The following is a 27,090-nucleotide window of genomic DNA, read 5'->3' on the forward strand; positions in this document are numbered from 1 at the left end:
CCCGGCTTCATGACGAAGTGTAAGATGAAACAAACCCTTTCCTCCTCAAGTTGCCTTTGTTCATGGTGTTTTATCACAGTGATAGAACCCCTAAGACACCAGGTTTCGGTTAAAGTAAGCAAGTAGAAAGAATTGAAGAGGAAATTTAGGATCCAGAAACTTATCTACAAGGCAATCAGTTTCCCAGGAAAAACAATGCAAATACTTGGCAAGGGATGCAACAGTGAGTGGATGATTGGCAATGAGGGAAGACAGGAACGGTAAGAGAAAGACAGCCAAAGGAATTTAAGAAAGGTAACAAACATTTTAAAAATGGCCCCCAAAGCTTGTAGAATAAATGGCTTTCAGATGGTGGACCAGTCTACCTAAAATGCTCTTTTTCTGCCCTTCAAAATCTCCTAGTCGCCAAAGAGAGTATCTGTTACTCTAAAGCTTTCCAGGACAGCCTGTGGTTAAAGTATTAAATCTTCCCCTCAAGTCCCACAAAAAAGTATTCAACTGCCACTATACAGCATCTCACTTCGGATTAGGGGCACTCACACCTGACAGACATCAGGAACAGTGTCTATTTATCCCTTGAAGTATTATTTAAAATTCTGTGCATATTTGTCCATTTTTCTATGGGGGTGAGTCCACAGTTTTTAATCAAATTCTGGAACAACTGCTGTAGTGTAAAATGTTCATCGATCATTTACTGAGTAACCTATTCTATGCCAGACATTGTAAATACACAAATGAAACAAAAAACATCCAAGAGAGTTTTAGATGAGAAAGACAGATGAGTAAACATGGTATTACAAAATATAGAAACCTAAATGAAAGGAGAGACATATCATTACCAAGTCCTGATTAAACTGCGGACTCTACTGCAGTCCTGTGGTCAGGCAAACTCTACAATGTAAGGACAGCTACTTTCTCAAAATGAAAGTGACAACTCAATATAATCTTTAAAAATAAGCCGGGCGGTGGTGGCGCACGCCTTTAATCCCAGCACTCGGGAGGCAGAGCCAGGTGGATCTCTGTGAGTTCGAGGCCAGCCTGGTCTCCAAAGCGAGTTCCAGGAAAGGCGCAAAGCTACACAGAGAAACCCTGTCTCGAAAAATAAATAAATAAATAAATAAATAAAAATAATAAATAAAAGGCTGGGCAGTGCTGGTACGCACCTTTGATCCCAGCACTCAGGATACAGAGGCAAGCAGATCTCTGTGAGTTCCACGCCAGCCTGGTCTACAGAGCAAGTTCCAGGATGGTCAGGGCTGTTACACAGAGAAACCTGTCTCAAAAACAAAACAAACAACAACAACAAAAAAAAAAACCCCGAAAACAGTATGATTTTCTGTGGAATATTTAGCTGTTTCTAAAAATTATCAAAGAAATGTCTGAAAAACAAAGGAAGACTTTGCCACATTTCAAATTCATAGCAAGCTGGACATGGTGGTACACACTCCTTTGAACATGGAACTTTGAGAAGACCCTAGTCAGCATACAAAGACTATGGGTCAAAGAAAAAGAAACAAACCTAAGGTAGTCATTTGAAAAGTGTGATGTTGGCAAAACAAAATAAGTGATCCAGAAACAGACTCATGTATATAATAAGATTCAGTATATGATATAGATGGAATTTCAAATCACTGAGAAAAATGTTGGGACAATTAATTACCTATTTAGAAAATCATTTCAGGGCACAAATATATCATTTACAAAACCCAATTCTAAAAAGTTTCAAGAACAGGATAAAACTTAGTGGGAGAGTAAATGTGACTGAACTGTATTATAGACATGTATAAAATCGTCAAAGAATACACTACGTATAAAACTAAAAAAATCACTCAGAACAACCTTGTATTAGATAAATACTTGATCCTCAGAACTACAAGAGTTTTTAAGCTAACTGGATTCAAGGACTGCTCTATGGGAAGGCATTCATGCTTGTACTATAAACTTAGCCAAGAATGAATAGCTGGGGAGGTCATAGGCCCTAGGGGGTAAAGCTACTACTATTATTTTGCCAAATACACATAATATCAAACAGCCTTCTAAATCTTTTATACCCATAGATTACTGCAGCTCTCAGGCCTCATCAATTTTTTCTTTTTGCTGTTGACAGCAAGTTAATACAGACACAACTGATCAAAGTACAGAAAATAAGTGGTTATGGAGTGATCAGCCACACACACACACACACACACACACACACACACGCACGCACGCACGCACGCACGCACGCACGCACGCACATGCATGCACATACACCCCTCAGGGACATGACAGGGCCATTACACATATAAACTCACAGCAGACGTGGCTACCTGTAGGACCTGCACATGACCAAGACAGTCAGCATTCCAGCATGAGCAGGGGAGGGGCTGGAGAAGCCCCATCCCTACCTGAGGAGTTAATAGACTTCTGGGAGAGAGGAAGGGAGGGTCATTTTGGAGATATGGCCCTCAGTAGGTTGCCCATATTCCAGTGGATAGCCCTACATGCACATACATAAGAGCAACATTCATTGCACTCAGTGGGTTATTTAAAAAAAAAGAAGAAGAAGGACTTAGACGGTGGATATTGGAGGGAGGTTCAAGATGAGCTAGAGAGGGGAATGAATGGTGGTTATGACCAAAATACATTGTATACATGTATGAAATTCTCAAAGGATAAATACATTAAAAAGTTTTTAGTCCTATGTGGTAGCACACACCTTTAAATTCCATCACTAGGGAAGCAGAGGCACACATTTCCATGAATTCAAGGCCATCCTGGTCTTCACGGTAACGGCCACCAGGGCTATATACTAAGATCCTAACTGAAAATAAGTTTTTAAATGCTTTTCCTCAGGGATGGGGATATAGTTTGGTTGGTAGTATGCTTCTCTAAGCATATAGAGTGTGTATGAGGCCAGGTTCAACAGCCAAGACTGCATAAATCAGGTATGGTGGCATGTACCTCAACCCTAGCACTAGGTAAGTGACTACAAAGTGAGTTCAAGGTCAGACTGGGCTACATAAGACCCTGTATCAAAAAAAAGTATTTTCATCAATTGTTTTAGCTATCTCCTTGTAGTTGAGTCATAATGGCCCTCAAATGGAAAAGAGTCTGGGAAGGTACTTCTGTCAGTAAAGTATTACTTGCCTTGCAAGCATGAGGACCCACCTAAAAAGGCCAGGCATGGTGGTGCACACTTGTAATTGCAGGGCTTGGGGTGGGGGTGGGGGTGGGGAACAGGAGGATCCCTTGGACCTGCTGGCCAGTTATTCTACCTTAATTGATTGAGTTCTAGGCCAAAGCGAGACCATATCTCAAAAGGATCATCAAGGAAACTTCTCTTTGCCAACAGACAGAGGTCACTAGAGAAAAACACAACCAATCAAAACACAGAGTTGTGGAGCCAAGTCCTAATGGATACATCTACAAAACACTCCTGCACTTAAGGCTCAGGGAACACTATGGAAGAATGGGGAGGAAAGACTTTAGGAGCTAGAGAGAGTACCAGGTGTTTTGCTGTAAGACTGTGTCTCCTAGTAATGGCAGAAGCTACACCTGTAAAGTCTTACCAACATGGCTGCCTAAACATGAGCTGAACAAGGACAACAAGAATAAACATGCCAAAGTGGACGGGGGGTGGGGGGGGGGTCCCTTCACAAGGCCTCAACCCTACACAAAGAACTACAGGCAATTAAGGAATTCTGGGAGCAGGAGAAATAGTCTTCCCCAGGGAAGAGCACACCAATTGGTTATCCCATACCAATGGTCAGCCCTGAAAACATACATACGTACAGACTGAGCAGGTTGTATTTATGTATTTAGGAACATATGTATGTATGCATACATACATGTATGTAACAACTATTAATGAAAAAAAAGGCCATGAATTTCAAAGAAAGCAAAAAGGGGTGTATGGGAGGAAAGGCAAGGGAGAAATTATGTAATTATAATTTCAAAAATAAAAAAAAATGGGAGAAAAAGAGGGAGGCAGCCTTGAAGTGCAGATTGACTCATGTAGATATTTTGAGAAGAATCCCTTGATAGTTAAGTATGGAAAACAGGAATAAAACCTGAAGTCTCTGAGGGTTCCATTAACCCATTAACTGCAAAGTGACAGAAAACACCATCACAGCTTTTTTTTCCCTTTGGTTTTTCGAGACAGGGTTTCTCTGTGTAGTCCTGGCGCTCATTCTGTAGACCAGGCTGGCCTCGAACTCACAGAGATCCACCTGCCTCTGCCTCCCAAGGGCTGCCACCACACCCAGCCCTCCATCACAGCTTTTGACAGGGACATAAGAAGCCTGAAAACATAGGTGATTTACGTTAAAATTGAAGAAAGCTAAGAATCTAACATTTGAATAGAAACTATAAATGTGTGAGAGCAGAAAACTTCAGACAAATCTTGCATTGAGTGTCTTCTGCAGTAGAGGCTGACTATAAGTAGAAGTCTTACCAGGCTTGAGTCTCCAACTGAATGTATTGAAAACACTCTTGATTTGCAGAATAAGGGTTAAACACCTCTGGAGACACATATCTTCATCATCTAACGTGTCTCTTTTAAGTTAAAGGGTGATAACTTTGACATGGGGACTAACTTAGAGAAGGTAAGTCCACAGTTCAGTCAAATAGTCATATGTGCTTGGTAAAACAATGGGATACTTTGAGAGCAGCTTGTATTTTTTTAAATTATTTTTATGTTCATCATCACTTTTTAAACATAAACATATGTTAGGCAGAGGTCTTAAGGAAATATACTTATTTATTGAGCATTTTTAAAAAGGAGGGGGAAGAGTTCTTAAGGATGACACCTAAAGGTTGTTCTCTGACACCCCCCATATACATACATATGACACATGCATAAATTTTAAAAAATAGAGGTTGTGAGACATCTTAGCAGGTTAAAGGTGCTTGCTGCCAAGCCTGACAATCTGAATTCAATCCCCAGGATCCATATACTGGAACCAGGGAACCAACTTCCACAAGTTATCCTCTGACCTACAGACACAACACTCCACAGCATGCACATTCATGTACACACACACACACACACACACACACACACACACACACACACACACACACACATACACACAAATAAATAGATAGATAAATAAATAAATATAGTTACATTTTTAATTAAAATAAATGGAAACAATTTAAGTGTCCTCAGCATACGAATTAACAAAATGGGATGGGAAATGAATGGAAAATTATCCAGCCTTTAAAAGAAAAGGCATTCTGACATGTGCTGCAACATGGATGACCCTTGATTTTATGCTAAAGTGAAAGAAGCCAGTCACAAAAAAGATAAGTAAGGGTGAGTGAGATGTCTCAGCATGTAAAGGCACTTGCCCCCAAGCCTGACGACCTGAGTTCAATTCCAAGACCTACATGGTAGAAGGAGAGAACTGATCCTGCAAGGTTCCCTCTGACCCCCACACATGTACTATAGCACTTACAAGTGCACACATACCAAACAAAAATGCAATAACAAAAAATCTAAGAACTATTCCTATGAGATACTTGTGATTATCAAATTCAAAGAGACAGAAAGGATGGTGTTTGCTAGGGGTAATGGGAAGTTACTGAGTTTAAAGTGGAAAGATGAAAAAAAGTATTGAGATATATGGTGGTAATGGTTGCACAACAATGCAGATATGCTTAATGCCACTTAAAAATGGTTAGGACAGCCAGACATAGTACACATATCTGTAATTCCAGCACCTGGAAGGCAGAGGCAGCAGGACTGCTGCATATTCAAGCCCAGCCTGGTCTATACAGTGAGTTTGAACCACATAGGGTCATATAGTAATATCATGTTTCAAAAAAAGAAAACAAACAACAACAAAAAAAAAAGTGTAGTGACACATGCCTGTAATCTAAGGGCTTGGAAGACTAAGACATCAGGATTGCCAGGAGTTTGAGGCCAGCCTGGTTTATATAGCAAGTGGCAGGCCAGCCAAGGCTATATATATAGCATGACCCCATATATAGCATGACCCCATCTCAAAAAAAGTTAAAACAGTGAATATTATTATACATAATATATGTGCATACATATATACATATTTTTACAATAATATATGTGATATATTTCAATGGAAACAATAGAAAAGATTAAAGGCAGAGGCAGATATGAGAACTTAGTTGTCTCTCACTAGGGCAGATATCAATGTAACTTACAAAACAAATGTCAATTTTATTCTTCTAATTCTTGACTTTAGAAAAGTTATTTTTCAATGGAGTCCTGCGATCACAGTTTGAGAAGATGAAGAGTCAAATAAAGAATGGCCACACCACTATTGTTTGTAAAAGTAATAATAAAGTTAAAACAATCCAATAGTCTATCAATAAGAGAACAGTTAAATAACCATTCATAGTTATACTATGGCATATTGTGTATATTGTGTTACATTTAATGAATCTAGTAAATAACATTTCCAAAACACTGAATGAGAACTTAAAGCATGGTAATTTGTGGAAATAAAAACATAACACAATGGATTTTCTATGGTAAATTGATGTGTGTAGAAAGGTGCACAGAGTACAGATGACAGAGGACTGGCTGAAATGGTAGCACAGGAATGGATACTTTCTAGGTCAGACATCTGTTCTTCCAATGGACTTAGTACAAAGATCTTCAGTCTCCAGTTTTTGTGGCCTTTCCTGCTTCCATCGAGAATCCTGTGGTGATGTTGTAGCAAGGAAGGTAAAATATGCCAACTAATACCCCATTGCTCAGACCCAGGACCTCAGCAACCAAGTGAAAGGGAGAGTTCAAGTTGGCCTTGATGTACAGCCTAGGGAGGACTTCATGTAACAGCCATAAAATCTATATAACCTGAGTCAACTGTGTCAAAACAGGTGATAACTCTGAGACACATGGAAAGTGTGAGACTGTGAAGGGTGTTCAGGCTGTGGGCAGGCCATTACTAATTCAGCCACAGAAGTTAGGCAGTCCTTCACTTTCAAAAGCAGCATCACACCGTTCCCACTGGTTTCCATCCCAGTGGCTTCCTGTGATCCTTCCCTCCATTAAGAGACCAATCAGGAGAGGGAATGTGCTTCCACAGCATACAAATAACTACAGGCTTGCTCATTTCTGATTGACATACAGCCAACCAGAAGAGTGGGATCTTGTAATGAGGCCTCCTATTTAAATCAACATGTTGTTCTTGGTCCCCTCCCAGAATTTAAGGTTTGGATCTAGGAAAAACAACAAAAGAAGAGGTCCAAGCTGGATCCAAGAAACAAATTTTATTTCCATGTGGATCCATGGGAGTTGCTCTGGACTTGTCCTCAAGTGGTGCTAACCTAAGACAGAACTGGTCTTAAGAGTACCTCATACAAGGTTGCATTGCCAATGGACTAATGAACTTCATTGTCCCCCAAAGGCTAATGGGAAAAAATAGGACTATTCAGGGCTATTAACTTAAAAGTGATAACTGAATTTGTTAAAGTGGTAAGGATCTTTAACTGACAGAAAGATACTGTTTCTAGAATGATCAAAATTAAATGTGTGGGGAAACTTGTAAACTCCTAACAGTTGGTATCATTACAACTAAATGCATCAGGAAATCCAAATTAGAATTATGAAAACAACATTTTCACCAAATACCTTTGATAATTGTAGATTATTTAAATTTGTACCCTGTTTAGCAGGGAAAATTCTTATAAGGAAGCATGAATTTCCTCATTTGAGGGGAGCAGCAGAAACAGTCATTTGATATTTGTGAAGGGAGTCTAAACTATACTCTATTTTTTTTTGTTTTTTCAAGGCAGGATTTCTCTGTATAGTTTTGGTACCTGTCCTGGATCTTGCTCTGTAGACCAGGCTGGCCTCAAACTCAGAGATCTGCCTAGCTCTGCCTCCCAAGTGCTGGGATTAAAGGCATGCACCACCACCACTGCCCAGCTAAACTATACTCTTAAAGAAAGCAATTTAGCCCAGCTTGGTGGCCCACACCTTTAAAACCAGCACTTAGAAGGTAGGTAGATCCCTGTGAGTTCCCAGCCAGCCAGGACTTCACAGAGAGAGCCCTGTCTCAAAAAAGTAATTTAGCTGTAGCTATCAAAGTACAAATTGTACACACTCTTTGACTTAGCAATTCCTTCTCTCAAAATCTATCCTACAGAAATACTTAGATACAGGAGAAAGATTAAATGTAGTATTTATAACAGTGAATGATTGGAGGCAAGTTCCCATCAATAGGTGAATTGTTAAATTGTAATAAAGCTATACTATTGAATGTTATACCATCATTTTTCTTTTCATTTTTCTAAATGAAGTGTCCACGAATTAATGCAAGAAATACACAGTACATTCCATATTAATTTGCATAGTAGTAAAACAACGTCCTATTTTTAAAAACTATACATATGTGCCGATGTTCCTCTATGTTTATGTATGAAGACAGAGGGGAGAGGGAGGAGGGAAAGGGAGATTTAGGATATACCAGTTAAAAGTCATTTTTAGAGAATGGGAATAGGAAAGAATGAGGAAAAAAATCTTTCACTTTTTACTTTATATGCTGGTTTTGTTTAAATTTTGCCCATTTACATAAACTGCTTTTGAATTTTACGATATACTATTTCAACAAAAGAGGCTCTTTTTGTAATCAAATCAAGAGAGTTATAATTTATATAATTTAAATAAGAATAACTCCATATCTGGGTGTAGTGGCATATGCCTGTAATTACAGCCATGGAAAGGAGAATCACTGAAAGTTCAAGGCTATCATGGTCTCCATAGCATGACTCTGTCTCAAAAGACACACAAACACACATGCAACTCCATGTAAGTTACTACTACCAAAATTTTTCATCTAGAAAATTTAAGTTAAAATTAGGGCAACTATAAACTGTTAAATATCTGTGATCATTCAATCAAATATCTTCATTTTATAGTTGAAAAAAAAAGTCTGAAGTCATGAAACAATTCACCTAAGGTCCTCTAGCCAACCACAGCCAGATCCAGAAGTCAGTTTCTATTCCAGCCCTGGTATTCTTTCTACTTCCTTTCAGATTTTCCTGAGTCTTCATTCTAATGACATAGTATGAAGTATTCTTGTCTCCTAAATATTAGATGTCATTGTCTTTAAATGTTAGAACAAAAATACATAGGGAAATGAAAACGTAGCTAGATGTGGTGGTGTACCCCTTAATCCCAGCATTGGGGAGGCATATCTCTGTGAGTTTGAGGTTAGCTTGGTCTACATAGGGAGTTCCAGACCAGCCAGGGTTACATAGTGAGGTCCTATATAAAAAAAAATGTATACCATTACCACAGCCTTGAAAAGCTGACTCTCAGCAAAAAGGTATTGTATTTAGAATAAAAACATATAACAAACTAAAGTGTGTATACCTGTTAGCAAAAATTTTAAGAGCTTACTGCAACTAGACAAAAAAAGCATTACTGATACAACATTTTCTTAAAAAGAAACACATGGATAAAATTTCTACCAATTATTTTGTTAACTAGTTTTCTCCTAATTTAAAAAAGTATTTATTTATTTAAATTTATTTCTGTATGCCTTTGTGAGTGTACTACACCATGTGAAAGCAGTAACAGTGGAAGCCAGAAGAGGATGCGGGATCCCCTGGGACTGGGGTTATAGATGGCTGCAAGCTGCCAAGTGGGGGCTGGGAATTGAACCCGAGTCCTCTGGAAGAGCAGCCAGTGCTCTTACTCACTGACCCATCTCTCCAGCCTAAAGATTTGTTTTCTCTTATGTGAATGTTTTATCTGCATACATGAGCACCACAGGTGTGCCTGGTGCCCATGGAGGTCAGAAAAGAGCATCAGGTCCCCTGGAACGGGGGTTACAGATGGTTGCAAGCCATCATATAGGTGCTGGGAACTAAATCAGGGTTCTCTGCAAGAGCAACAAATGTTTTTATCCACTAAGTCATCTCTCCAACCCTTTTCTCCTAATTTTTAATCTATCTTTAGCTGACAGTTCCTGTTAACCATCTTAACCCTTTATCTTCAGTTTCTCTAGGTAAAGGAATTTATATCTAACACAAACATTTGAAACCACTAGAGAAGAGCCAGGCATGCTGACATACAACAGTAAATGGCAGCACTCAAGAGGCTAAGCCAGAGGATTCTTAAGAGTTCAAGGCCAACCTGGGCTACATAATGAGTTTGAAGCTAGCCAATGTTACAGAGTAAGACAGTCAAAAACAGACAAATAAATAAAGCCACCATAGAAACCACCTATTTAAAGGAGCCCTCAAAGGGTTTAAAGAATCCTTTCATGATATTGATAATTATTCCTACTTTGTATGTTTTATATAAGAATGAGTATCTATTTTTTTTTTTTTTTTGGTTTTTCGAGACAGGGTTTCTCTGTGTAGCTTTGGAGCCTGTCCTGGATCTCGCGCTGTAGACCAGGCTGGCCTCGAACTCACAGAGATCTGCCTGGCTCTGCCTCCCGAGTGCTGGGATTAAAGGCGTGCGCCACCACCTCCCGGCCGAGTATCTATTTTTTAAAGCATAGACAGACAATTGTAATTATTCCTAATTTGTAGGTTTTATATAAGAATGAGTATCTTTTTTAAAAAAAAAAGTATAGACAGACACACACACACAGGGGAGTAGGAAAGAAAAATCTAAAAATAAAATTAAGAAGACAATTTGTTGTATAAGCAAGTCAAAAAAAGAAAAGATGAATGATGCCTGGTGGGTGGTCAGAAGGGCAAAGAACCACAAACTAAATTATTCATGAAGTTGGGCATGGTGACTTGAGTCCTGCAATCCTGCATTCAGAAGTCTGAGGCAGGAGGATCACCCATGAGTTTGAGCCTAACCTGTAAAAAGTGAGTTATAGGTCATCCTGAGGTACAAAGTAACACTGTCTAAAAAAATAAAAAATAAATTTAAAAAAAAGCCAGGTGTGGTAGCACAAGCCTGTAATGGCAGCATTTGAGAATGGAATCAGATCAGGAGCTACATAGCAAGTTCAAGGCCAGCTTCAGCTACCCGACCCATCTCAAAAAATAAAAGTTTAATTACTTGTTTAATTATACTATGTATAATCAGAGTAACAACCACCTAACTTTTAGCTATAATTAAAGGAGTACTCAGTTTTAGACTCCCTGCTTAGGCACAAATGAAGGCTTTGAAAATTTCAGAATTATAAAGATAAAAAGGTTAAAAAACCAAGTGAAGAAAAATCCAAATGGTTATTGTGCCTAAGAGAATACCAAGAGTGACTCAAAGCCCACAAGGCCATGAAGAATTAGCCATTTCAGTGAGCAGCTGGTCTAAATTACCACAGCAGGTGATTTTGCTGAAATTACTACACCAAGCATTTCAACATAGACGTGTCTCACCTAGGATACATAGCATAGAAAATCCTGTGAAGCCTGTTCATCTCTCCCACCTTTACTAGCTCAACTTCTCATCTCCAATAGGTCAAAGGGCAGGTAAGGCATCTTTGGAATGTTAAGATGTAGGCTTCTTTTAGGTCTAGCTATGTGTAAGATTTGTTCTTAGCCTCTCTCTCCTAGAAGCCAATATGAAGTTGAATCTTTCTGAGCAATGAAAAAAAGGGACTGATTAGTAGTAAACTAATGGATGGGAAAAAGGACTTGGATTTAAGGTTCTTAGAGGACCTAGTGACTATGTTTAAAATGGCCAATTTTCCTCCAAAAAGAGAAAATTGAACTTGTTGAAAATTAAAATTAATAATAAAAGGAAATCACCCATACAATGCTATCACCCAGAAGGCAGAGACAGGAGGATCACAAGTTCCAGGCAAGCATGGGCTACAAAATGAAACCTGTCTCAGATAAGAGAATAAGTAGGGAAAGGGGATAATTAATTAGCTATCGTGAACCTCATCTTTCATATTTACCTCTCATTTTTGTCTTATGTATAGAGCTCTTGAATCGTGAAGTCTATGAAGAAATAGAATGTACTCACTCATCTTACTTGTACTTTGATTACCCTACCCTATACCTACCTAGCTGAATACTAGCGATCTAAAACATTGTTCGTTCTTTATTTTATAGCCACCTTTTCTAGTTATTCTCCAGTTCATCCTGCAATACTGCTGCCTATGAAGGCTGGATCTCTTGATCACTCCTTTCCTTTATCTCACAGAAATACCTATTCTTCCTACTCCCTCAGAAATCTTTTATTCATCTCATTCTCTAATGATCAAAAATTTCTTAACTTCTTTACTTCAGCTGACTCTTCTATTTAAAACCAAATATCACTCTCAGGTCTCTGTAATGTCCTCATCTTTTGAACACATCATTTTCTATACCATTGTTTCATTTTAAAATAAATGAAAAGTAGGTTTTCTAGGGCGACCAGGTTGGCCTCAAATTCACCATGTAATAAAGGCTGGACATGAACTCCTGATCCTCCTGCCTCTACCTCTCACATGCTGGGATTACAAGCATGTGCTATCATGTCCAGCTCTAAAACTATCTTTAATTTACCAAATGACAAGATTCCTACCTCCCTCATCCCAACCTTCCTGGAACCCTTCTGTACAAGACCATATTAGTTAGATGAAAACACAGACCCATCAGAAATTCTCAGGATTTCACCCACCTTTCTGTCTGCATCAAATCTGTTTGAAAAACAACACAATGAAGCAACATCAAATGAGGTAAAAGGACAATGAAAGAAACTGTTGTTGATATGTGGGTGTACCAGAGGATGGGTCTATATGTATGTTTCTGTTATAACACATTACATATGCATATATAATAAACACACATAAATACATTCAACTCAAATTAGCAAAACTCCACAAACATAAAAATCAGATCAGCTAAATCTGACCTAAACCACAGATATTATATGGCTACTTCCTGGAAGGAGATGCATTATCTATGTGACAAAGTCAGTTGTAAGTTACAGGAAACTATAGGTAAACTACTATAAGCAGCCTGGATTCTGCTTTTCTGTAATGTTATATAAATGCAAAGCTTAGTCATCACCTCAGGACAATGGCCATGTTGCATGACTTCTACACAATACCCAGCATGCGCTCAACACTGGGAAATAGTAAATTTACAACTTAAGGAGGAAAACGGAGGCTTGCTTCACAGTGGTTTAATATGAACAGAGTTGAATATGACATTGTCTGACAGAAGAATGAACAGTTTGCTGAATAAATGCCCCGAGTCAGGATATATACACAGCAGAAATGGGGCCTCAGAGTCTCAGCACTTGTGCACAATGAAAGAAGAAATATTTTAAAAAATATCTGTAACAGAGGATACAAATCAAAAGGCAGCAAGGACATGGACACTGGTGAAGTGGGAAAGGGGCTGCTCAGCCCCCAGCATGGGCTCAGCAGCTAGAGAGCTAATCTATCTCAAGGATCTTCAACACTGAGATGGGCTCCAAGACCCATGTCAAAATCTAATCCTGATCTCTCTGACCAGGATCACACCAGGATCAGCAATCCTTTTCCCCAAGGACCTACATAGAAAACACAATTCCTTCCATGATAGGGAGTCTAAGCCAAGAGTCCCAACTTTTATCTGGCACCAGAGTTAACTTGCTCTCATCCCACCATTAGGACTGACAGCAGGTCCCAGCAAACAAGCCACCACCTTCCAAACAATAGCCTAGAGAGTTGCCAGCCTCAAGAAGCTGCTTTCGCCTCTAAGATTTGGGAACTGTACATCTAGCTGCTAGCCCTATTTCAGTTTCTGGGAACAACACTAGAGTTCCATGGGAAACAAGTACAGGCAGTTCAATAACCCTGTGACCAAGCTGGGGAAGGCGGCAGACAACTCTTGCCTCTGAGCCCCATTCAACAGCTCAAAGTGCTTAGGAGCAATCAGAAACTGTGGTGTGTGTGCTTCTGCCCTTGGGACAGCACTAAATGAGATAGGAAAAGGAGGAATGGAAGGAGGAAAGTGATGTTGCTCTTCCTTACCACGTAGAGGAACCTAGAACATGACCCCTCCACCATTCTGGAAGTGACCTGGCAGTGGTAAGTTGCTCTTATTCCTCAAAACCTACAAAGCTAACCCATAAAGTCACAAGGGTTGAGGAGGGAGGATTGCTGGCCCATTCTGACTAATTAGCTAGTGAGCAAAATATAGACAGCCAGAGTAGGGAGCCATAAAGGGATAGGGGCTAGGCAATAAGAGCAGCCTACTACCCTATGGCTTTCTTGACTCTGCAGTAACCATGATGATGGGCCCATAAAACCCATACACCCTGTTCCACATATCAGACTGCTTAACTCTATGAGGATTACTGCCGTGAAAAGCAACAAGGGAGAAAAAAACAACCAAAAAAAATTGCTGAGAAAACTGGGAGCAGGCCTAGAACAAACAGTAAGTTTTGGGTCTCTACTACCTTCCCCCCTAAAGGAAAATTTTCATGCAGGTAGGAAAAGCAGAGATTCTCCCTATTCAGTGTTCCTGGTGAAACCTAAGAATAAGAAAAAGCCCCTAGACTTGCAGCATCAGTAATATATCCCAGTGCCTCACCAGCACAAACCCCCCTCCCCCCCAAGGTTAGCCTTCTGGCATGGGTAAAATACCCAAAAATTGCCTTCCAGTCCAATCCCTCCCCCACCCCACCCCAAGCAAAGAGCATCTGCCTGTGGTTTCCCACCTCTCTTCAGAGAAGAGATACTAGCAGAGTGCCCACATGGTGTAGTCTGGTACCAAGGGGCACAATGCAAGACGGTCTATCAGGCCAGGGGATGGGCAGCCAACTTCAGATCAAAAAGAGAGAGAGGCTTAGTGTAAAAATCAATGTCATTTCAGCAGATAAAGTAGAGGGCAAGTGGTGAGAGGGACTCCTACTGGCGCACCTTCCCAGGGACGTAGTTCCTATCAATTGCCTCCTCCTGCAGGAACATGTGTAGACAGCGTTCATTCTGAGCCAGTGGGTGCCCAGCAATTCTATAAAGAGACCAAAATGGTTATCAGTAGTTTCCGGGATCAGAGAGAATTGGCAGGGGAATAGGAATATGAAGAGAGGAAAAAGGGCATGATCAGCCTTAGGTTTGAGCCTCTAGGGGACAGCAGTGGGGTATAACCTAAACTGTAACATTGTAGAAGGGAAATTGAACAGAAGGACAGGGTAGGGAAATTCTAATTAAAAGGGTTAACATGCATTACATTCTCAGGCTTTGACATACAGGATCAGAATTTATTCACAGGAATGGAGTTTAACTATCCAGTTTGCCCACTACATCATACTACCTATTACAAAAAGACAAAGTAGAAAAAAATATAAAAAGATCATGATAGGATGAGAGTATAATAGCTTAGAGGTAGAGTGCTTGCCTAGCATACACAAGGCCCTGGAATCACTCCCCAGCAAAAAAGGAAAGAGGACAGTATGGAACAAAGGAGGAAGGGGGAGGGGGAGAAAAATGGGGAGGGAGGGAAGAAAGTTCGTGATGGCAAATAGAGTAAGCAGGGCAGTCAGGAAATCGGCTTACTTGTTAATAAACTGTTCGAGGCCCTGCCTCCTTTCTTCAATGAAAGATTCCTCAAAGATCCCTTCATCTCCTCGAAAAGGGAGCTGCCGCTTCAAGGCTTTCCCAGGCAGTGGTGGTACTACAATCTGTAGTCAAATAGCAGCCCAGTTGGAGAGGGCAAGAAAGAAAAAAGCAAATGAGACTGAGACAGTAAAGTAAAAGGCTCTCCAGTGCCTGCTTGCTTGCACTCTCTCTCCCTTTCCCCGCGCCCCGCCCCTCTCTCTCTCTCTCTCTGTGCCTCCCTCCACCTCCCTTCCTCCCTCTCCGTCCCCCTCCCCTCCATGGCTGCAAGGTGGCCTCCAACTGTGTATATAACCAAGGATGACCTTGAACTTCTGATCCTCCTGGCTTCACCTGCCAGGTAAACTGTGTATCTCAATTCTTTTAGGCCTGGGATCCACCATGCCAGGTTCAGCTAAGACCTTAGAACAGTAAAGATGGCTCATATGGATCCAACTTGATTTCTGTAGGACAGATTTACCATCTCAAAAGAAAGGAAGTAAAGTTCAAGCACTCTTCACTTTCTTTAACAGTCCAGCACCATCCAAGCATTTAGCTAAGCTTTTCTTGACACATTTTTGCACTTATAGGAGTTTACTAACTTTACAAACAACAGAACAATAGTTAAAAATATTGTTCATGAGGCTGAGGAAATGGCTCATCAGTTAAGAGCATTGGCTGCACAAGCATGAGGACCTGAATATGGACTCCAGGACCCAAACAAAAAAAGTCCAGCTGAGGGTGGAGGGTAGAGACAGGAGGATTGCTGGAGATTGCTTGCCTAGCTCCAAATTCAGTAAGAAGCCCTGTAAAATGTGAGAGGTAGATAAAGCAGGACACACAACTTGCTCCTCTGTCCTGCATGTGCCCTTGCACCATATACCCCTCCTACACACACACTTTTAAAAATAATACAGTCAGCCAAGCAGTGATGGTGCATGCCTTTAATCCCAGCACTTGGGAGGCAGAGGCAGGCGTATCTCTGAGTTCAAGGCTAGCCTGGTTTACAGAGCTAGTTCCAGGACAGCAAAGGCTACAAAAAGAAATCATCTTGCAAAAACAACAACAACAAAATACCTGTCCTACGGAGGAGTAGATGGGGGGGAGTAGAAGGGAGGTGGGGCAAAGGAACAGGAGAGGAGGGGAGGGGAAACTATGGTTGATGTGTAAAATAAATTTTAAAAATTTAATAAAAAAACTATTCTAAATCTCTTTCAAGATTCAAAGGGTATTCCCCCAGGACCAATACATTGGGATTCAGTCTATAAGAATGTGTTCACCCTTCCTACCTACTTCAAGACTTTACGAGCTGTGATCTTATACCCTCTGAGCCTATGCAGATTGCTTCCTCCAATGGTACTAATTAGGGATGAGCTGTACCTTACTATCTCGCTCCAGCTCATTTTTCAGCCACTCAAAGTCACTGTAGCGTCGCCGTACACAGGATTCTTTCAGCTTGAAGATGGGTAGGTTTGTCTACAGGGAAGGAAGAATGAAGAGAAGCCAGGTGTTGTGACACTTACTTTTAACACACACAAGGCTGAGGCAGAACAATCAGCATTTTGAGGCCAACATAGGCCACATAGGGAATTCCAGATCAGCCTGGGCTATATAGTGAGACCCTATCTCAAAAATAAAAACTGAAAACAGGCAATAAGTTCTGTTCAACCAACCTGTGGGGACCACCTGTCAGAACCACTGGAAAAGTCTCAATGAAGAAACAGTTCCTCTGGGACTGAGGATATAACTCAGTGGCAGGGCATTTGCCTACTCTCTATGAGCACCAGAGTTTGACTCCCAACATCACAAAAAAGAAAACTTGTTCCTATGGACCATATACCTAAAACTCTTCCAAAACACCACCAGGTATATATTAACCCTTACCATACCCAATTAACAGAAGTCCCTTGCTGGGGCTGAAGGGTAGCTCAGAGGTAGAGCACTTGCCTAGCATGCTCAAGGCTCTTGGTTCCGCCCCACAAACACACACATAAAATCCTTTGCTACTTAAAATTTATCTTAGAGAAGACTCACAGTCATGTTCTAATGTACATTATACTGGTAAATCATGTTATTTGAGCTCAGATGGGTTCCCCACCCCCATTTCATGCCCACACATGTTTGTCTCAAAGTAGTCTCAAAGGCCCCATCCGGGGATTTGTTCCCTTCCTATCTCTGTGATACAGAGGGAAGAGAACAACAAAACACTCCAACAGTAAAAACAGTCTTTGAGAACAACTAGAAGGTAAACCATTTCCAACAGATGTTTATCCCATGATATAAAAATGCCTGCAGTGGAAAAAAAGCTGAAGCTCACTCATGGGAAGCTCAGCCATGGAGAAAATGCTCAATCAGGAACTCCAGCTGACTGCCTAACTTCCTGAGATGGTTTCTGCTGGACCTTAGGGATGCCTGATTTGATGATGTTACCTTTCTGTTGCTGTTTGTTCTTTTACTTGGAAGCCTCAACCAAGGGAACACTCTGCTGTCTGGGACTCTCTGTTTGGGAAACTCCAGCTGGCTGCCTTAAAGGCACTTTCCCAGTCAGTTTCTGCTGGATATCCTGACTTGATAATGTTTTGCTATCTGTCTATCTCTTGCTATTTATTCTTTTACTCTGACTTGTCACATAATTAAACTTACTCATTCAAAATCAAAAGTATGGCTATTTCAGATCATTCTCTAGATCTCCAAGACATGCTTCTCTCTGCTTTCCTATCCCAATCTTTCCTGTAAGTCCTAGTTCAATTCTCACTTAATTCAGAAAACTTTTCCTGATAATATCAGCTGGGTATATTGTGGTCTACCTCCTCCTTGATCCCTTCTGACATTATACTTTTCTTGAGACCCTGTCTCTAGCCTAGGCTGGCTTCTAACTCTCTATGTAGCTGAGGATAACCTTGAACTTTTGTCTTCCTGCCTCCTTAGGAAATTACAGGGGTATACCACCACACCCAGTTCATGAAGTGCCAGGCATCAAACCCAGGGCTTTAGACATGCTAGGCAAGTATTTAACAACTAAAATACACCCACATCCCCATTTCTAAGGATGATCTTGAACTTCTGATCCTTCCATCTCTACAGTTTATAAAGCGTCACATTACTAGGTTTTCTTCAGATGTTTTATGCATCCTGTATGTTGTCTACATGACTAAATGATAATCTTAAGATCAACTACCTGACTGTGCATGGTGGTGTGTCCCTTTAATCCCAGCACTCAGAAGGCAGACAGGCAGATCTCTGCTGAGTTTGAGACCAAGTCACTACATAGAGAGTTCTAGACTAGCCAGGACAACATAGTGAGACAGTCTCAAAGAAAAAAAAATCAACAATCATGACAACTTTTGCTTTTCCCAAAATGTAAGGTACCAATACTCAATTACTCAATAGAAACTAGAATGAATCTAGTTACCCCTTTCACCTAAAAAATGCAGAATGAAAGCCGGGCGGTGGTGGCGCACGCCTTTAATCCCAGCACTTGGGAGGCAGAGCCAGGCGGATCTCTGTGAGTTCCAGGCGGATCTCTGTGAGTTCGAGGCCAGCCTGGGCTACCAAGTGAGTTCCAGGAAAGGCGCAAAGCTACACAGAAAAACCCTGTCTCGAAAAACAAAACAAAACAAAAATATTCTTAAAATGCAGAATGAACAGCCTTTAAGTAAGTTAGCTTTCTATAGCTTACTCATTCCTACATCTTAATCACTGAGAAGACTCCTTGGGCTCTAGTGGTAAAGGAACTTCTAACATATTAAAAAGCCCATCAAAAAAACAAAAAAAAAAGCTCAAATCTTCATTCCTGTCTACAAGTTCTAAATGAAAATGGTCAAATACATATATTAATCTCGACTGTATTTCTTGCCAGCCAATTCAGAGCAATGGGTGGGGAATAATAGGAACTACCTCTTTCTTCTCAACACAACTGCCTCTTGGCAAAAAAGGGGTATCTTGGAGTTCTTGTAGAGCCTCACATGGTCCTTACTACCTTAATTTTTACAGTCCCCAAGTCTTGAAATTGCCTCCCCAGCCAATAACTGGCCAATTCTACCCAAAATCTTCAAGGTTCAAAAAATATCAATAAGTTTAAATGGAGTCTGATATACATAACATTTTGTCATCTAAACTAAAGAATGAGTTTTCTTCAGAGTGTGGCCCCAGGTATGTCTACAATGCTCCAGCGGATGGCCTCATACCCAGAAGTATATGGGCAATACAAACTGGACTGGATGGCTTGCTTTGGTTTTTAAAGAAGACTCAAAAGTTGGAGAGAGAGGGAGGTGGAAATGGATCAGGAAGGAATTAGGAGGAGAGTAGGAGTGAATATGGTCAAAATTCATTGTATGAAATTCTCAAAGAACAATTTTTTTTTTATTTTTTGGTTTTCAAGACAGGTGTAGTTTTGGTGCCTGTCCTGGATCTCACTGTGTAGACCAAGCTGGCCTTGAACTCAGAGATCCACCTGGCTCTGCCCCCTGAGTGTTGGGATTAAAGGCATGCACCACTGCCGCCCGGCAAAAATATTTTTTAAAGGAATAAACAAGTAAGTAAACATGGTGGCAAAGATCTGTCATGCCAGCACTTGATAAGTGGAAATAGGATGGTCAGTAGTTCAAAGTCATCCTCAGCTACCCAGTGAGACAGTGAGTTTGAGGCCAGCCTAGGCTACATGAAACTCAGAAAACAACAACAAAAAATAAGAATAAATAAGAAACTGGAGGCTGGTGAGATGACTGGGCAAGTAAAGGTGCCTGAATCTAAATCTGACAACCCGAGTTCCATCTCTAGGACCCATATGGTAAGAGAGAACCAAGTCCTGCAAGTTGTCCTCTGACATGTGCTGCAACCCTTCCCCTGAACACAAGATAAATACAAATATAATTTCAAAAATTTTAAGGGCTGGGCAGTGGTGGCACATGCCTTTAACTCCAGCACTCGGGAAGCAGGAGCAGGCAGATCTCTGTGAGTTCAAGTCCAACCTGGTCTATAGAGTGAGTTCCAGGACAGGCTCCAAAGCTACACAGAGAAACCCTGTCTCACAAAATTCAAAAAAAAAAAAAATTTAAGGGACTGGAGAGATGGCTCCATTTTTAAGAGCACTTGTTCTTACAGAGGACCCAGGTTCAATTCCCAGCATCCATGTAGTAGCTCACCACTATCCATAACTCCAGTTCCAGGATGCACATGATACATAGACATATGTTTGAGCAAAACACTCATACACATAGGATAAATAAATCTTTCTTTTTTTTTAAGTTTTTAATTTAAAAACTGTCTTTTTATGGGCTTTGTTTGACTGAAAACAACAACAACAAAAAACTATTCCTTCCTTACCCCCAAAGGATGCTGAAAATATTGTCCTTCCATCTCAGCACTTAACCATCTAAGAAAAAAGCTACTACATAGAAGGCTAGTCCCTGGGCTCCAAACTACAAATCATATGAGGAAGCCAGAATTGTATAATACAGGATATTGAGGGTTTAGGGGTTCTGCTCAGCACAAAATAAAGTAAAAGGACAGAAAAAAATCAAGTCCACATTGATACATTCATATGAACCAGGTGGTGGTGGTGCATGCCTTTATTCCCAGCACTTGGGAGGCAGAGGCAGGCAGATTTCTGTGAGTTCAAGAACAGCCTAGTCTACAAATTGAGTTCCAGGACAGCCAGGGCTATGTAGAGAAACCCTGTCTAGGAAAAAAAAAGAAAGAAACATCCATATGAATATGTATAATGATGTGAGGCCACCATAGCACCTCTCCAGACTCCTCAGGCAGGCAGGATCTATTTCTGAATAAAATTAAAGAGAATAGCTTCATCAATATTTATTATATGGAGCTGAAGCTGTAGATCAATGGCAGAGTGTGTGCTCAGCATGCATGAGGTCTAAATTAAATCCCCAGCACCAAAAAAAAAAATACAAACGATTTTAGATATTTTTACAAAAACTAGAGTTCAATAGAACAGTAAAAGCCTCAAATCAACTCAAACCCACAGAAAGAAGAACCACCGTCAACTCTATCAACATTACATAGCTAGAACTGTGGAAGGGACTGACAAAAAAGCTCAGTGTACATTTTGCATACTAAGTTTTGCAACTAAGCCTTAACAAAGTAGTGGAAAGAACATGGACTTTGGAATTAGAGACTTGGTTTCAAATCCCAGCCCTATCCAATACTGTTAAATGCACTTGGGAAAATTACTTAAACTACATGCTTTCCTGATTTCTACTTTTTAAAAATGCATACAGAAACTAAAACCTACTCAGGCGTACCGACACACACCTTTAATCCCAGCACTCAGGAGGCAGAGGCAGAAGCAGAGGCAGGCAGATCTCTGAGTTGAAGGCCAGCCTGGTCTACAGAGTGAGTTCCAGGACAGCCAGGGCTACACAGAGAAACTCTGTCTCAGAAAAAAACAATGAAAAGAAAAGAAAAGAGAAGAGAAGAAAGCTAAAACCTAGTTTGGTGCCTGGCTCATTGTAGGGACCAGATGGATGGTCTCTGTTATAAGAATACCTAAAGAAGAGAATGATTTCCTTACTAATCCTTAAGGCTCTTATACATCTAGACAAAATCTCCAAAACCCTAAAAGTAGTCTTTATACTGAACAAGTTATACTTAGGTTCCCTTGAGTAATTAAGCCTTCCTCCATTAACACTTCTCTTTTATCATAGTTTAAAGAATGTAAATCCATGCTTCTCCAAAGAGATCATTTCAAATGGTCTAGTCTCCACAAGACAAGCAAGCATTCCTCATGCTGCTATCACTTTCCCCCCTCAGTTTGGAGAGTACCATTTCTCCCCTAAGACTGTCAAGCATTCTCATTCAATTCTTCTAAAAAATGAGAGCACCATATGTCTCTTGGCTCTTCAATGCTATTCAAGTGGGATGCTATTCACAAAGAATATCCTTGATCTCCAAACTGAAAAGAAAACACAAGGAAAACTAAAAAATAGTTCCTAATTTTTTTAAACCTGTACCACTTCAACTGGGAAAAAAATACGTGTGAGCCATGTACTCTATCTGCACATCTGCACATTCCATCCCTGCACGATGGACTAAGAGAACAAAGTCCCCTGGGGTGCAAACTGGAAGAAGCCATGCCTAGAGCCGTTCTGAAATGTCATGTATTAAAGTAACTACAGACTAGGGACAGAAAAAGCAAATGGCCTTTTACAAAAAAAAAAAAAAAAAAAAAGTGAGAGCCAATAAAATCTGAAGTAAACATTCTGCATTCTGGATACTTCAAATCTAAAGGATCAGTAGAGGATGGGAGCAGCAACTGACAATCCACCAATCCCAGTGCAGGGCCGGGTTTCACGCAAGACACGGCATTGTGGTACCTAAGAAACTTAAGCATAAAACATTTCTCTCTTTCAGATGTAAATCTTAGACAAGTCAGCAAAGCATTCAGTCTCAAGACTGCCTTTCTACTTCTGCTCTTTCTCACAAGCCCACTGTCTCTCTTTCCGGTAGTCTTTCCTAGAACTAAAGGTTTGCTTAACTCCATCATCCCAGAGAGCTCTCCTTAGGAATTAGCCCAGCCTTCCCACCGCCCCCCCCCTTTAGAATGACTTCCATAACCTAGTTTAGTTGTGGGACCCAGCGATCCATCGCCTTGGCTTTCCATCCCCCAGCCTTCTTCCACCCTCTCCTTTCGTCCTTCTGTCAATCATGATTCCACTCTACTTGAATTCCTCACTAATCTTGGTCCATCTTCCACACCCTGTCCAGCCCTGCTTCACTTCTGCCTCGTGAGTACTTGTTTTCCTTCACCCCCGCCCGAAGTCCCCTCTGGAGTTTTCTGAACCCTCAGGCCACAGCTGAGGCTGCAGCCTTCCCTCCAACCCTTTCAAGCCCTCACCCTCACATGACCCCCTCCCAGCTTCCCCGCCTTTAGTCGTCCCCATGCCCCCTCCCCTCCCGCGTCGTCCTCCCTCAGCTGTCTCCCTCACCCCGTGACTCACCCGCATGCGAACCTCATAGGTGGTGAAGCGCGCGCGGCCCACGCCCACCGTCTGTGGATTAAAGATGTCTATCTCCAGGAAGTTACTTGGCGGCCCGTAAGCATCGGTCAGGTCCTGAGGCTTCGAGTTAAGGCGCCGAGTGTCAGCCACTGCCGTGTCCGACATCTTTCCTAAGAAGAGACCGGTACCGGCGAAGGGGGTGGGGGACAGAGGCCTGAGGCAGGAGCGCGCACGGCCCCTCCCGCTTGCAAAATAACCAGCCAACCCACAGACAGCGGCGACGCGCACGCGCGCACGCATGCGCGCACGCACACGCCGCCTGAGTCTCGGCCCGTCGCCCTGAATAGCCGCCATGCTGACTAGGGCTTGTACCTTATGGTGAAAGCGTCATTCAGACTTCCGGGTGGTACTGGTAGCTGCCCCGGAACCTGCATCTCTAATATTCCCTGTCCAACATTTTGAGAAGCACCACACGCAGGCTCCGCCAATCTGTGTTCCTCAGTCCCAGAAATTGTCTCATCCCGTGCATCAATCAGCAGTGGGCACTGCCCTGCGAGCTATTATCCTAAGGTGTTAGACTGAAACCGCAGGTCCTGAGTAAGTCCGGATTTTCCATGAAAATAGAAGGATGGTTTCTGGAAGGTGAGGTTCCAACAACAGTACCAGAAACGTAGAATGCAGCCCCACTACTTGTGCCACTCACAGTTTCAGTTCACGCTACACACAATTGAGCATTCGGTAAGCAATACATTGTAAGTGCCAGGGAAGCAGCAGACGCGAATTGGGTAAACAATAATGATTTCACGTTCTCGCTTTTCAGGAATAGTGGGTGTGTCTTCATTTTCCACATGTTGCTTGATATAAACTAATTCCAGGTGTACTCAATTCTTTAATTTCAGGACGTTTATTCCATAACTTTTGTCTACATTCTGAAGAACCCCATCCATACTCGGCTACGCTCCGAGCTTGCTTGCAACCTATGATGAACACATATGTCTACATGAGAACATCTATAGAAAAACATATATACATACCTGTAAAATGTATTTGCACATATGTACACGCTGAGACAGAGTCTTATATTTATCCCAGCTGGCCAGGAACTTGCTTTGTAGGCCAGGCTAACCTCAAACTTGTAGCAATGCTCCTGCTGATTCCCCTTGATTTCTGGTATTACTGGTCTCTGTCACCATGTCCAGCTAGAAATATTATTTGTAGTTGTTTTTATAGTTGTGAGACATTGTCTCATTTTCAAGTTTGTTTTCAAACTTGCTTTGTATCTGAGAATGACTTTGAACTTCTGACCCTCCTGCTTGTATCTCCCAAATGCTGGGATTACAGGCATGCCCCACTACACCCAGTTTTGTGCAGTACTGGAGATCAAATCCAGGGTCTATCAAATAAGCTATATCCCCAGTCCTTAAATATACTTTTTGTTGTTGTTTTTTCGAGACAGGGCTTCTCTGTGTAGCCCTGGCTGTCCTGGAACTCTCTCTGTAGACCAGAGTGGCCTTGACCTCAGAGATTCCCCCAGCCTCTGCCTCCCAAGTGCTGGGATCAAAGGCATGCGTCACCACCGCCTGGCTAAATATACATTTTTTTTAAAGACTGATTTTTATGCATGTCCCATATTTTTAAAAATTATTTATCTTACTGTTATTTTAATTTTTAAATAAGTATTTCTTATGTGTCTGCATATTTGTCCATGAACCATGTGCGTGCTTTGCCCAAGGAGTCCAGAAGAGGATTTCAGATGCCCTGGACCTTATGTTACAGATGGTTATGAACCACCATATGGGTCCTGGGAATTGAACCCAGGTCCTCTGCAAAGAGCATCCAGTGCTCTTAACCACTGAGCCATCTCTCTAGCCCTACATGTCCCATATTAAGGGGTAGACAAGTGGTAATTTTAGGTCATTTTTCCTTCTCCCTTCACCTGACCTCCTTTTCTAAAAAAAAAAAAAAAAAAACCACAAACCTCATATCACTGATGACTAAATTCTTTCAACAAAGCACAAGGGCTTACAATTTGACAATTAAGTAGTTATTTAATTCAATATAACTGATATCTATAAATTACTTATGTGCCAAGCACTGTGCTAAATTTCCTTTTTTTGTTTTGTTTTGTTTTGGGAGGGTTTTTTTGGGGGGTGGGGGGACAGGGCTTCTGTGTAGTCCGGCTGTTCTGGAACTGGCTTTGTAGACCAAGTTGGCCTCAACTGGTCTACAAAGAGATCTGCCTGCCTCTGCCTCCTGAGTGCTGGGATTAAAGGCATGCACAACCACAGCCAACCATGAGTTAGCTTCCTAAGCAGAGACAGGTAAACAAAACTAATGCGTTCAAAGTAGCAAATAGAATCTATGTAACTAAACTGGGCATGCTAGTACATGCCTATGATCCCCGAAACTGGGAAGTAGACATAGGAGCTTCAGGAATTCAAGGCCACCCTCTACTACACAGCATTTTCGAGACCAGCCTGGGCTACAATGGGACCCTGTTTCAACAAAACAAAATAAAAAGACATATATATTTGGGGAAATTGGGGGAAACTTCCTAGAGGTGGACACATCAGAGTTTAACACATGAAAAGGCATAAAGGATGGGAGCTGGAGAGATGGCTCAGCAGTTAAGAGCACTTACTGTTCTTGCAGAGGACCTGAGTTTGATTGCCAACATCCACACAGTGGCTTCTAACGCCAGTTCCGGGAGATCCACTCCCCTCTTCTCACCTCCTCGTGCACCAGGCATACTTGTGATGCAACACTCAGATACACAAAATTTTTAGATCTTTTTTAAAAACTTAAAGGCATACAGGAGAAATAATGGAAATGGGGAAAGGCAATTTCTGGCGCAGGAAATAGCATATTTAAAGGCATTGCAGGAAGAAACTCTACAGTATTTTTAGGCAATTATCACCAATTCAGACTGTGTCATGGAAATGTTTTGAGATGGAGGGTGTCTGGGGATGGGCAGAAGAGAGTGAGCCCTCTATATTAAGCGGAGTGGCCCTGACTTTATGATAGGTGACAGGGAGCCCCTGAAGAATCTTAAAAGAGATGAGAAGGGTATGATCCTATGTGTGTTAGAGAGACTATTCTGCGAGTGACGTGGGAAATGGATTTAAGTTGGATGTGACTAACTTTGAAGGAAGCAACAGTGAGAGTGATGAGGGCTGGAGAGATGGCTCGATGGTTACGAGCGATGACTGCTCTTCCAGAGGACTTGGATTCAGTTCCCGGCAGCCACGCTGGGGAGCTCACAACCTGAGGTAACTTGAGCTCCAGGAGTTCTGAGGTCTTCTTCCCGTCTCTGTGGGCACTTGCATGGTGCATATACAGAGAAGCAGGCACATACACATGCACATACACATACACATAACACATTTTTTAAAAGGTAAAGGAAAACATTATGGGAGAATGAATTAGGGTTTATATTAGATATGGTGATGATACAGTATAGGACTTAATTAAATATGTGAGCCATGATTGAGACTGACTTGATTTAAATCCCTGCTCCCTATCTGTGTAACCTTGAGTAAACTGTACAAAGTTTTTCTTATCTGTACAATGGAAATAAAATTAAAAGCTACCTTTGTAGCTGTTGTGAGAATTGAATGAAATAAAATATTATATGTGCACAAAGTACTTGTTGGTAACTATTCACTATTGTTACT

At 41.3% G+C, this 27,090-nt stretch overlaps 1 protein-coding gene across 3 annotated transcripts in view; it reads right to left on the minus strand.

The window, feature by feature from the left end:
* Snx12 (sorting nexin 12) overlaps nt 1-23,683 on the minus strand; it is an 82,450-nt gene extending 58,767 nt beyond the window's left edge. Inside the window, exons 1-4 of one of the 3 annotated variants that reach the window (XR_008217143.1) lie at nt 23,417-23,683; nt 16,839-16,934; nt 15,420-15,544; nt 14,784-14,874 (exon numbers count right to left, since the gene is read on the minus strand). Coding sequence is in view for 2 of the 3 variants with exons in the window: in XM_052733641.1 (XP_052589601.1) it covers nt 14,784-14,874; nt 15,420-15,544; nt 16,839-16,934; nt 23,417-23,581 (477 nt within the window). In the remaining variant the exon portion in view is untranslated. The remainder of the gene's footprint in view (nt 1-14,783; nt 14,875-15,419; nt 15,545-16,838; nt 16,935-23,416) is intronic. The other 2 variants (XM_052733641.1, XM_052733639.1) reach the window with 2 other exon arrangements.
* Nucleotides 23,684-27,090: the final 3,407 nt, after the last annotated feature.

Source organism: Peromyscus californicus, unplaced genomic scaffold, assembly GCF_007827085.1.
Source record: "Peromyscus californicus insignis strain IS unplaced genomic scaffold, ASM782708v3 Scaffold_10__1_contigs__length_136768540, whole genome shotgun sequence".
Taxonomy (NCBI): domain Eukaryota; kingdom Metazoa; phylum Chordata; class Mammalia; order Rodentia; family Cricetidae; genus Peromyscus; species Peromyscus californicus.